The sequence below is a fragment of the Panthera tigris genome, chromosome B1 (genome assembly GCF_018350195.1).
Source record: "Panthera tigris isolate Pti1 chromosome B1, P.tigris_Pti1_mat1.1, whole genome shotgun sequence".
NCBI classification, from domain to species: Eukaryota; Metazoa; Chordata; class Mammalia; order Carnivora; family Felidae; genus Panthera; species Panthera tigris.
The window spans coordinates 109,262,445-109,276,092 of NC_056663.1; the positions used below are offsets into that span (position 1 = coordinate 109,262,445).

General features: G+C 35.0%; 1 protein-coding gene across 8 annotated transcripts in view; it reads left to right on the forward strand.

The window, feature by feature from the left end:
* Positions 1 to 13,648, forward strand: part of CAMK2D (calcium/calmodulin dependent protein kinase II delta) — a 313,406-nt gene that overhangs the window by 208,738 nt on the left and 91,020 nt on the right. For all 8 annotated transcript variants that reach the window (XM_015540216.2, XM_007088183.3, XM_042984014.1 and 5 more), the window contains exon 5: positions 12,826 to 12,891. In XM_015540216.2, coding sequence (XP_015395702.1) covers positions 12,826 to 12,891 — 66 coding nt within the window. The remainder of the gene's footprint in view (positions 1 to 12,825; positions 12,892 to 13,648) is intronic.

Consider the following 13,648-nt stretch of genomic DNA (forward strand, 5'->3'; position numbering starts at 1 on the left):
AAAGTGAGTGTAAATAAGATTTCAAATCAGCATTTAACATGGTAATTTTCATGCTGATGTAAGGTTCTTAGCTATTTCTTAATGGAACCCTGGCAGAACCCCTTACTTGCAAAATAGACAAAGAAGTCTTTATTACCTCTTATTTAAAATAAAATATATCTTCCTTTCCTTAGAAAAAATGTTCATAATTCAGAAATTTGGCTACTTATTAAGAGGTACAAACTTCCAGTTATAATGGCACAGGGAATATAGTTAATATTGTAATAACTTTGTGTGGTGACAGATGGTAACAAGACCTATCGTGGGGAGCATTTTGTAATGTATAAAAATATTGAGTCACTATGATGTACACCTGAAACCAATGGGATATGGTATGTCAATTATACTTCAATAAAAAAAAGAAATATGGCTCTTTAGACCAGCCAGTTAATCTGAATTACTGCAGCTTTACTGTGATGCTTATTTTTTCATTTTGAAATTCATTGAATGTTTTATAGCCAATAAAAAATAAGATTAAATTACCAGAGTAAATGGGGCTACATTTTTTCAAACCTATTAAGCAAGTGGGTATGTTTGCAAGTGTATGCATACATATGTGCAATAAACTATTCATTAATATTCCAGAGACCCAGCTAAAAATGCAAGTAAAAAATAAGAAATTTGTTGTCCGATAATAAGTAGTACTTTGATAGTACTGAAGCATAGCTGAAGCATGGAGAAAAACTTATGAGCTTAAATGCCAAACCTAGAAGGAGCACCTGGGTGGCTCAGTTGGTTAAATGTCCGACTTTGGCTCAAGGCATGATCTTGGGGTCTGTGAGTCCAAGCCCCGCATCGGGCTCTGTGCTGACAGCTCAGAGCCTGGAGCCTGCTTCAGATTCTGTCTCCTTCTCACTCTGTCTCTCTTTCTCTCTCTTTCTTTCAAAAAATAAACAAACAGAAAAAAATGCTAAACTTAGAAACAAGTACTAAATTATTTACTAATGACTAAATCAAAAAGGTTGGGAATAAAACCAGGAATAACTTTTGGTAATTTTTTAAAAATGAAATTACTGTCCTAGGCATCCCTTTAAGAGGAATTGTTTCTATAACACTGGATAAAAATTAATCCAGCATTATCTTTTCAAAAAAAAAAACAATAGTTTTTGTTTTGCTTTGTTTTGTTTTATTCTCATTGGATGATTCTTTATTCAGATCTTTGGGGAAATGTTGTGCCACCAGAAATTAACTTACTACTAGTTTCCAGTGTGAAAGCATAATCGCATAGTCATATAATCACTTACCAAAAGGATGCTTGTAGAAAATGGAAAGTTGACAACATTTGGGAGAATGTAGCTTCTGGAAGTCCCATTAGTGGTAAAGTATACTATGAATATTTACTGTGAAGAACGGAAGGAAAAAATATTGAGACAAAATAAGAAGAGATGGAGATTCCTACTTCAATCCTTTTGTTGCTTCTCTCTCTCCTTTCTCCATTAAACTCCCAATGTTGCTTGGACATTCCTGTCCCATGTTTCTTCCTGGATAACTCTTCCTCATTTATGTTGGTTCCTCTTCAAATAGCACCTCCTCTGTGAAGTTTCCTCTGACCCTCAGAAAGAATTTATAATTCCTTCCTCTCTTTTCCCTTATCCTTTGTGAATGTATTATTTCTTCCTCTCATTTTGCTTATCGTTGGTACAAACGGTATAACTTCTTAATCCAGATACAGTGGTCTGGAGCCCTCTGTGAAGCAGGTAGCAGGAATTCACCATAAGTGACAAGATGTGAAAGAACTCCCGTCCATACTGGCGTTGGACATCAGTTGATAAAATGCTCCAGTGTGGATGTTACTTAACTGCTTATTCATCAGCAAGCTTTTATAGAGTGCACATATGTTGCATTTGTGCTAATTTTTCTTCCTTTTATCATTCCAAAAAGATGAGTGTTGGGAGAAGCTTTTTTACTTAGGGGTGCACATACTTCCCCTGTGTATAAGAAGATTCCCTGATTTGCAATGTCTTAAGGGTCCTAGCTTTATAAATAAACCTATGCTTCAGTTAAAGCATATTCCACAGAAACTTAATTTTATTTTATGTTTTGGATTTTTCCACTAGTCCAAATGCTTGATGGTAGAACTTTATATCCATGTATGTATGTGTGTATATATATATATATATATACATATATATATACACACACACATTGTATGTATATATACACACACACACACACACATATATATATGCACGCACACATACACACATACATATGTATATATATATGTACGTATATATGTATGTATATGTGTGTGTGTATTCTTACCTATATCCTTATATATTCTTTATATCCTTACATCTTTTAGTATGGGCAAGCCTCATACATATTACAGACACAGTTCAACAATATTTGTGAGATTAGTATATAAAATGACACTGATGTGTAGGTGACAAGCTTAACTCTCCATGAAGTTATTCAGGTATCAGAAAGAAAACCAAGAAACTAAATGTGTGTCTAACTGGAGAACTTAGTAGGAGAACTTCTGTTATCCCCCAATTCTCAAAACAATAAGCACTGTTTAATAGCTGGCAGCTACAGGTAGTTTAAGCCCTTCCTTTATAAACATCTAGACACTCAGTGTGATCAACACTAACAGTATGTCCTCTGCAGCAGAGAATCTGTTGCTCTCCTGAGTATTAAAGACTGATAAATGCTAGGATCTCCTGTCTGTCATCTTGGAAAACTCAAATGTTCCAGGACCTGAAAAATCTGATGTCTTATAGGGATGTATCATCAAATTACTGGCTTGACTCATCTTTCACCTCTATTCTAGGATTCTTTCTGGAGTACTGTTTGTCAGAAATACGTTCAAGTCTCAGCTTTGGGGTATAAATTCACTCATCATTTACACTGGCTTTGCTGCTTTTATAACATGATCTAAACATTTTGTGACTAAATATAGGCTCATTGCTCTGGTGACTAACGCCAACTTTTAGATGAATTACTGAGACACAAAAACTGTTTCAGCCCAATTAACTTGTGAAACAAATTTTAGCTGCAGTGTTTTTTTTTTTTTTTTCTGTCAAAGGCAGTTGCCTTGACATTAACAGTGAAAAGTTCACATTCATAGGAAGATTCAGCATAACCTCAGCAGTACTCCTAGGCTGTTCAGAAATCAGAAAAAGGCTATTGATGTGTAGTTTATAAGGTGAAGATTAATTAGTAATATTCATCAGAGAATTAATGGCAGATTTTTAAAGCAGTGATTATAATTCAGGGTGCCTGGGTGGCTCAGTTGGTTAAGCATCTGACTCTTGATTCAGCACAGGTCATGATCTCATGGTTTGTGAGTTCAAGCCCCACATCAGACTCTGCACTGACAGTGCAGAGCCTTCTTCGAATTTTCTCTCTCTCTCTGCCCTGCTCCTGCTCACAATCTCTTCCTCTCTCTCTCTCAAAATAAATAAATAAACAAACAAGCAAGCAAACTTTTAAAAAGTTATTATAATTTTCTCTAGGGATTACATAGGCATAATAACAAAATATGAGCAAAAATTGTGGTAATACAAGATATTTTTAATATGACAATGATTTTAATATGCAGATAAAAATAATCATGTCCATATTGCATTGTTTGAAACTTAGTCTAGTGAATGACAAATTATAGCACAGGTATCAAGGTTTTAGTTTATCTTTTATGTAGTAGTCCTTCTGATAGATTTACTAAATTTCAATTGTGCAATTCACAGATAATTTCTCTATAGCACTCAAATTTTTCTAAATAGGTGTAATTTTCTACTCTTTTAAAAATGTATTTTGTAAATATTCTCCTGTATTTCTTTAGAATGTCTGCAGCATATATGTAAATCTATAAATGGTCATTGTTTTTCTTTCTGTTCGGGGTTTTTTATATTTTTATGTACATTAAAGCATAGGGTATCAGGTATCTTGTTAAGATGTTTGGTATGTGTTAGAAATTTTCCCTTCACTTCTTAAAATAAGTATCTATATTGTTTTACAAGTGATATTTTATAAATACGTGATATGTATATAAAAAATTATATATATGATATAATAACAGCTGGCTATAAACATATAAAAACAACTTTTTAAATATATATATGGATATTTTTATTATATGTATTATTAAATATATATATAATATATATTATCTTTTTAAATATATATATTATATATAATGTATATATATATATAAACTCTGTTTTATGTACATAGGTACTGTGATGTCAGTTGTTATGTCTTCTTTTGAAGAGTTGAGCACATTGTATCAATTCATCCATCCTCATAGTATATGTGTGCATGCCAAGCAGGATTTTGGTGAGCTAAGTGTAGGACTGGTGCAAAGCTATGTAATTGCAAGTTATCAACTACCAAAGAGGTAAGCTGTCGCTTACTTAGTAGACCAGTCTCCAGTCAGAAAAGATATGTACCATGATAAGACATGAGAGAGGCAAACAATTCTTTTGGTCTCCAAAACATAGCTTGCACAGCCCTAAATTTAATTTTAAAATTCCCATAAGGACTTATAAAGGATTCTATAAATGTCTCATACCTCACACACATGAAAGAAAGATCATTTACTCTAAAATTTGATACTTCCAGAATGAGAACACCTTGGGTGCCTCAATGAATGTCCTTGGATATTTCAAAGGGGTTTTGGAGTTATAGTAGGCATATCTTGGTGAGTGGGGGATTATATAAACTAAAGTACTCATGGAACTTTGTCAAACATAGATAGAGTCACCATTAGTCTGTTGGTGTTTCTGTGCCTTTAGAAAAATCTGCTGGTGTGGTGCCTGGGTGGATCAGTTGGTTAAGCATCCAACTCTTGATTTCAGCTCAGGTCATGATCTCACAGTTCATGAGTTTGAGCCCCATGTGTGCTCCATTCTGACAGTGGGGAACCTGCTTAGGATTCTGTCTCTCCCTCTCTCTCTCCCTTTCCCCTATTCTCTTGCTTGCTCTCTTTCTCTCTCTTTCTCTCCCTCTCTCTCTCTCTCACTCAAGATAAATAAATGAACTTAAAAAAAAAAGAAAAAAAAAAGAAAAAGCTTCTGGTATGGGCACTTTGCTTAATGAGTGGAATAGGGCTGGATTACAGCCCTCCCTTTCTCCCTTGATTTGTGCCTTTGTGTAAAACACAGATTACACAACCTTTATCTGGTCATGGGTGTGAATGGGGAGAAAGGCTATCTTTTCTTTTTGCAATTTATGAATAGGCAAAATACAGCTGAGAAACGTTTTGGCCTGACCTGACCTCACACAGTTGGTTAATATCAAACCAGAATATTGAATTCACTTCATTCTCTATTTGACCATGCTGCCTAAAAGTGAAACAAATTGTCAATTTTATTAACTGGCTGATATAGAGCTATTTATTAGCTTTTAAAATTATGGTAAGGATAATTTTCTAAAGCCCTCTGGAACCCACAGAAGAAATAAGAAATAGCAGTTTGTAGTAGTCTTCATTAAATTATACTCTTTATGTTTTCTTCATCATCATCATCATCATCATCATCATCATCATCCTTATCATCATCATCAAACATTTTGGTTTGATGCTTTTATATTGGTAAAATACACATAGCATAAAATTTGCTATCTTAACCATTTTTTTTTAATTTTTTTTAAGTTTATTTATTTTTGAGACAGAGAGAGACAGAGCATGAACGGGGGAGGGGCAGAGAAAGAGGGAGACACAGAATCGGAAGCAGGCTCCAGTCTCTGAGCCATCCGCCCAGAGCCTGACGCGGGGCTCGAACTCATGGACTGCAAGATCGTGACCTGAGCTGAAGTCAGACGCTTAACTGACTGAGCCACCCAGGCGCCCCTTAACCATTTTTAAGTATACAGTGAAGTGTCACTAAGTTCATTCACATTGTCATGAAACCATCATCACCATCCATCGCCAGAACTCTTTTCATTTTGCAAAACTGAAACTTTGCACCCATTAAACAATAATTCCACATTCCTTTCTCCCCTGAATCTCTAGCAACTATAATTCCACTTTCTGTCTCTATAATTTTGACCGCTATAAGTACCTCATGAAATCATACAGTATTTGCCTTTTTGTGACTGGCTTACTTCACTTAGCATAATGTCCTCAAGATTCATCTATGTTATAGCATATGGCAGAATTTCCTTCCTTTTTAAGGCTGAACAGTATTTCATTGTCTATAGGTACCACATTTTGCTTATCTGTTCATCTTCCAATGAATAGTTGGTTTGCTTACATGTTTTAACTTTCATGAATGATGCTGTTGTGAACTTGGGTGTACAAATATCTCTTCAACACCCTGCTTTCAGTTCTTTTGAGTATATACCTAGATATAGAATTGATGGGTGTGTGGTAATTATAGTTTTAATTTATTGAGGAACTGTTTTACAGTTTTCCACAGCAGCTGTACCATTTTACATTCCCACTTTTCTACATCTTCACCAACCCTTATTTCCTTCCTTCCCTTCCTTCCCTTCCTTCCCTTCCTTCCTTCCTTCCTTCCTTCCTTCCTTCCTTCCTTCTTTCCTTTCCTTTCCTTTCCTTTCCTTTCCTTTCCTTTCCTTCCTTCCTTCCTTCCTTCCTTCCTTCCTTCCTTCCTTCCCCCTTTCCTTTCCTTCCTTCCTTCCTTCCTTCCTTCCTTCCTTCCTTCCTTCCTTCCCCCTTTCCTTTCCTTCCTTCCTTCCTTCCCCCTTTCCTTTCCTTTCCTTTCCTTTCCTTTCCTTTCCTTTCCTTTCCTTTCCTTTCCTTTCCTTTCCTTTCCTTTCCTTTCCATCTGCTGTCCTAATGGGTGTGAGTGGGTATCTCATTGTGGTTTTAATTTGCATCATTTTTTTTAATGTATAGTTTTACAATTTATTCCTTGCCTTCAAGAAGCATTCATTTTGTTATGCACATCTTTGAAATACGTTGCCTGAGTGTTTAAACAATCACACAATCCTAGATTAAGGCAGTTTATTGAATCACGCACACACAGATTATATGATAAGCTTAATGGCTGATTTGCTCATTTGGGGAGGTCGGTAATATTAACAGAACAAAAATAACCCATCCATTTCTGCTTTTGCTTTATTCTCTGTGCCCAATTAATTGTGGTTAGCAGTGTTGTTTTCATTCATGCTTTTTCTTGGTCATAGAATAGGAAAAACAGTTTTAAGAATATGAACTTTTGATAGTGGTTCATATTTTCCACATGCATTTGTGAAAGATGAAATGAGAAAGGAATTGCAGAGTTGGCAGGAGTTGGGGATTGTGGGAGGATACAGAAGGTATCAAGAATAAAGTAGAATAAGATGAGAGAAAATGAAATCCAGAGTGATATTGAAAGGATAGATTCAGTAATCACAGATTAGGCAGAAAAACAAGAATAAAGTAAGTGCTCCTTTGAAGGATATGGAACCTTGCCATCCCACTCCACTCCCCCACTCTGCTGAATGACCACATGTTGGATGGTGCCTGTGAATGTCTGTCCTGTGTCTGATATCCCAAAGTGTGCCTCTCCCAGTGTTTTGCCTTTCCCCTCCTGGCCAGAATCATTTTTGAATGGAATCAGTTTCAATGGCCTGCCTCAGTTTTATCATCTAAATTGTTATTCTTACTATGACTCAGCAAATCTATTTACATCAGGATCAATAAGAAACTCTTTGGACCTTCTAGTAAAGCAAACTTCCAGCCTTTCAAAATTCCCATCATCCAATTTGGAATTCATTCAGAAAATCATTTCTGAACAACTTCAGGTAATACACTACTTCAGAGGTGTCATCAAATACTAGATATCCAGCTAGAAAATAGGTTATGTAAGAAGTTGATCTTGGCTAAATAAGATACCAACAATGGGGTTAAAAATGAAGCCAGGGTTTTGCTTGTAATCCCTCCCTCCTCGGTTTGCATCAGCTGCCCCCCATGCCCACCATTGTACCTTTAACAGGACTGGATGACACATGTGATTCTGCTTGTGTCATGGTTACACCACTTGACTCTTCCTGAAACAGTGGTCATTCACCAGGAACTTATGTTTCTGAACCTATGAGAGAGTCATAATGTCAAATGAAGTTGGACAAATAAATGTTCTTCTTCTCTGTATTTAATTTTGGTAACAAGAGGCATAGGTTCGGTTCGTTAAAAGATGAAATGTTACACATTTCTTCCCCATATTGTAAAACACCATGCTTTCATTCCCTTTTCAATCTCCAATCCAGTTATGTGACTTATAATGAATTCAACAAATGCTTCTACATTTGTGATCAGACAGGATTATTTCATAGACAAACTCTATCTTGTGGGAAAGATACTACAAGATCCAGGACTGAAATATATGATTTTGTAGGGGGAAACTGCCTGAAAAATCCTTACCTTCTTATCAAAATATAATGGTTAGTGATATATGAAGAATACCCACCTTAATGCACTGACATATGATAATCTCCCACATATGCCTCTCTCTGAGATATAAAACTCTGGAATCATTCACTTAAGAGCATTTAATGAGCTTGTTAAAGGCACTATGACTCAGCTCTGATTATTTTATAGTGAAAACACAACAGATTTTACCCTCCCAGAGCTACCATACTAGTAGAGTGACAAACATTAAGCAAATGAGTACATAAATGAACACATAATTATATTGGTGATAAGTGTTACGAAGAATAACACAGGGTTCTAGGGGGATAAGATAATGTAGATGAATGGAGGTCTGAGGATATAAAATTTAAGCCAGATTTTAAGAGTAAGAGGGATTTAGTCACCAAGTAATAGAGGTAAACAGATTGAGAATATCCTGGAAGAGAGACAAGCATGTGAAAAGGCCCAGGAATGGGAAGGAGTTTGGTGCACTTGAGGAACTGGAGGAAGGCCATTGTGGTTGGAGTAGGATGGAGAAGGGGTGCCAAGGAGGGTCAGAGATGGGCAGAGTACAAATTTGGCAAAGACTTGAAGGTCATGTCCAATATCACTGGACAGCTATTTAAAGGGCTTCCTATAGTCATGGGACAAAATATGAAGCACATTTAAAGCTGCTTTCTGGAGAACTGATGGCAGAGGAGCAGGAGAGGAAGTAGGGCCAATTAAGAGGCTATTGCAGTAGTGCAGGTGACAGACAGTGACTGCTAGTGGCACCATTTGTTCTTCCAGAGCCCAGTTTTGGACTCTACTATCTGCTTAGACTCATAGTCAAGGCTGTAATCCTCATGAAATTTTATAAATGTTTCATTCATTATAGAACTACTTTCAACGATTTCTGATATAAATATATAGACCAGGAACAAAATGACAGTTCATTCTGCTGGATAACACAGAATGAATCAACATCTCTACAAATAACAATAGCAGCAACAAAAGTATTTATCTTTTTTGATATGTGAAATCTCATCTTTTCATGATTCCAGGATTATCTTATTTTTCCCTGTGACCCCTAATGTTCCAGAGATTCATAAAAGGCAATTAATGCTAAAAATATATAATTAATATGCCTCACATAATAACAGAACTCTAACATTAATTTATTCACAGAAGTTTGAATTAGTTAATGAATACTTTATTCATGAGGCTGATTCAATTTGACTTTGTATGAAATTTTATATAGCATGCTAAATTTTTTTAATGTTATTTTTGAGAAACAAAGTGTGAGTGGGGGAGGGACAGAGAGAGAGGGAGACACAGAATCTAAAGCAGGCTTCAGGCTCAGCTGTAAGCACAGAGCCCAACACAGGGCTCGAACTCATGAGCTGTGAGGTCATGACCTGAGCTGAAGTCAGATGCTTAACCAACTGAGCCACCCAGATGCCCCAAATTTTCAATCTGTAACTACTGCTTAATTTTGCACTCCATTAAACAATAATGTCAGTGTAGAAATATGTAAAAGTTAGAAAATTCAATAGTTTATCTTCAAGGCAACATGTTCTATTAGAACTCCATCTTTACCTTCCCATTTATCATACATACAACAGAAATGATAAAAATGGTTTCATTTGCACAAGAATGTTTTTAAATAATGGGAACAATGAATGTTAGAAAATGAGAAAGAGTGCTGTCAGAGATGCTTAATTCAAAATAAAACTCTACCCCTTAAACTTCTTTAACAGCTAGAATGGTTCATTGAAAATTACTAGAATGCTAGGCCCCAAGTGTTTTTAATAGTCTTCTTTAAATACAAACATCTTAAGAAATAAAACCTATTGCCATATATAAATTTTCATGTTTTTTTTTCCTTTTTAAGTGTGTATAAAGTCCAGACTTAGAGTAGATGAATAGCATGGTTTTCTGACTTGTTAATTCATTTAATCATTACTTCAGTACTCCTTAATTGAATAAATATTTGGGGTTAGAAAAAAGATCAGTAAGTTATGAATCCTAGTGATTTAAGATATGACAATTCTCTTGGAATATATACTATACTTACGGAGCTTCTCCTGGAATATACAGTATATTTAAGGAGCTACTATAAGCAGCAATATCACTGATGTCAATAAGCTTTTTAATCGATATTTGGTAACATTTCACAAACCACACTTGTTTGTAATGCAGATTTTCTAGGTACCTGTGGTCAAAAAAAAAGATAAATATGGTTATATATCATATTTACCTACTCATATTCATTCAAGGGAAGAAATCCTACAAAACTGTTATTATAGGGATGATAATGGGTTTGTTGGAAGTATCATCTGTCTATTATTTAATTATTTTGTATTATAATTTATGTGATTGCATTATTGTAATTCTAACTGGGGAAAAAAACCTAGGTGAGGTATTAAATGAAATCACATGTACATGTAACCATGGTTTTCAGAACAAGCCCATATGAAGCTTTAAATAATTTTAGATGCACATTTTATTTGTAAAAACAATAGGACTGAAAATAGTGACTCTAGCATTAAAGGACTTATAAATATCCAGAATGCAATGGAGAGGAGTCAAAGTTGCATAAGCTTTCAGACATGTTAACAGTCTTTAGTATTATATCTTTTCCTTTAGGAAAGGAAAATCCAAAAGAAAATAATAACTAGTGATCTCTGGAACATGTTATCATTTGGTGTTATTTCAGAACTTATTAAAGCAAGTGAAAACCAGAAGGAAAAAAGAGCTATCTGAAGAGCAAATTTATTTCTCCTTCCATAATGTACACACCAAGATTTATAACTTTACCCAGTGCTTTTTCAAATCACTCATGCCTTCTAAACTTCTGGAAAGATTGACAGTATAATTATTGGAATGGCTATGTTGTGTGGTGATTGAGAGCAGGAACTATGGAATGGATGGCCCGCCTGTGCCACTTATATCTGTATAATCTTGGGCAAGTTACTTCTCTGTACCTTCATTTTCTCATCAGTAAACTGAGCTAGTGTATTTTCTGTGTATCTTTAAATATACTTGTCCCCATCGCAGACAATAATTACAAGGATTTATGAGTTAATATGCTTAGTACACTGTGTAGCACATGGTAACCAAATGTTATCTATTACAAGGTTAAACTCCAAAGTTGAAATTTAAAATCAAGCCATATCCTAATAGATTAGGAAATGGCTGATACGTGAGAAAATGGTTCATGTCACTAATAATCAAGAAATATTAACGTGAGATAACTTTTTCTAACTTTTTTTTTTAATTGGGAAAAAACTGTCGGTACCTTCATGATGTTTGCGTAGGGGTGGGTAACAACCACTTTGGAAGGCAGTTGGCCTGGACTCATACACACATATGCATATGTCTATTTATTAAATAGGGAAAAGACTTCTTACACAAAATGGTGCCCATGACCTTAAGTGAAATGAAAAAACAGAAGTAGCCTAATAATTTACCTATATTGCATGATTCTACTTTTGTGAGGAAAAAAAAATGTTTTCTTTGTGTTTGCAAGGGGACAAGTATATTTAAAGATACACAGAAAATTGAAAGGATATACATAAAGTTAAAATTAGTTTTTTTCCAGAGGGTGGAATTGGGGTTGAGGGACAAGGGGGTACTTGGTACACTTCCATATTTTTAAAATTTGCTAAAAAAAAATCACATTAAAAACATATATTTGAGGGGGGAGCCTAAGCCAGAAAATCACTGGTTAGGGAATTCTAGCCCCAGAACAACAGTCTTTTGGACCTGGAGAAGAAATGGATCCGAAAGATAGTTACATTTACGTATATACAGAGCATTGGTTTGAATGTACTTTGTAGAGTAACTAAATCCAGTTGCTGAGTTATGGGAAACTCTTCACTTAAAGATGGCTGACAGATATGACTTCTTAGTTGGCAAGAGATCAAGTTGCCAAAATCCCTAAGTCTGTGTTGACTGGCAAATACATGGAGCATAAAGGGAATTGGGGTGCTTTACAAAGAAAATCTAGCACTCAGCCCAAAAGCAATATGTATTTTAGAAGGCCACCTCTAGCCCATAAAGTCATGTGTACTGCAGTCTAAAAAGCAAGCCCGTTCAGAGAGATGCAGACTACAAATGCATACTCTATAGCCTTGAATAGTAATTGTCTTCTCTTATTGTTCAGAAAATATTTTTACACTGTTCACCACACTTCATCAGACCTTAGTTAATATTGGGAGAATTAAAATGAAGAGTTTCATAGAGATTATCTGTGGAAGAGATATCTCTGAATATGGTTTTGGTATACAGAAAATTGTGTCCTCAGGATCTAGTGATACAAAGATATGTAGAAAAGATGGAAATGTTTAGATTAGTATAGATTGTTATGAAAACTGTAATGTAGTGTCTTAAAATCCTTTGTTTTGATAATTTTCAAAACAATCTGAAAAAAATTCTATATGAGCATGGTGCAAATCTATTGATGCTTATTATTATTTTTAATGACAATATCTTGATTATCTTTACAGAGTTACTGGAGGTGAACTGTTTGAAGACATAGTGGCGAGAGAATATTACAGTGAAGCTGATGCCAGGTAAGTGACTTGCCCTGAGCAAGATATAAGACTCAACATTCAAATGACACTTGCTCAATATATCTCTTTATAAATATATCATAACACTTAGTATTTATGAGACTCTCATAAAACCATCTGGGACTTCTTCTCATAAATGAGTCCCTCTTAATTGCTATTTGTCTCTCTTAATGTTTCCAAAATAATTGGTTTGGGGAAAAAAAAATAGAATCTGGTCTAAATGTTGTTATTATCTAGCATCTACAGTTAGTCTTTTAAAAATGAATAATAAAATATACACTGTACTGGGAATGACTTCTGCTAAAGAGATGTACTCTTTTAGCAAAGTTAAGAGATAAAAGATTAAGATCTTCTAGTCTCTAGATCCTGAGCTGCCCATGATGGTAGTCCCTAGTGTCACATGGCTATTTTAATTTCAATCCGTCAAAATTAAAGTTAAATAAAAAATTTAGTTTCTCAGTTGTACTAGCTACATTTTGAATGCTTAATAGCCTTAAGTGCTAGTGACTACCGGTTGAAGATAGCAGATATAGAACATTTCCATCATCATAGACCATTCCACTGAACAGCCCATGTCTAATCAGAGAGCATAAAAAAAAAAATAGACTACAAAAGCCCAAGTGGTCTCCTTAAAGCATTTATTAGCTGTTTAACTCTTTGGAAATTCCAGGATAGCTTTTGGAACTCTCATATGAAAAATATTTATTCAGGTATTTCAGAGGGTTCAATATTTCCCAATCTTGTTAATTGTCGTCAT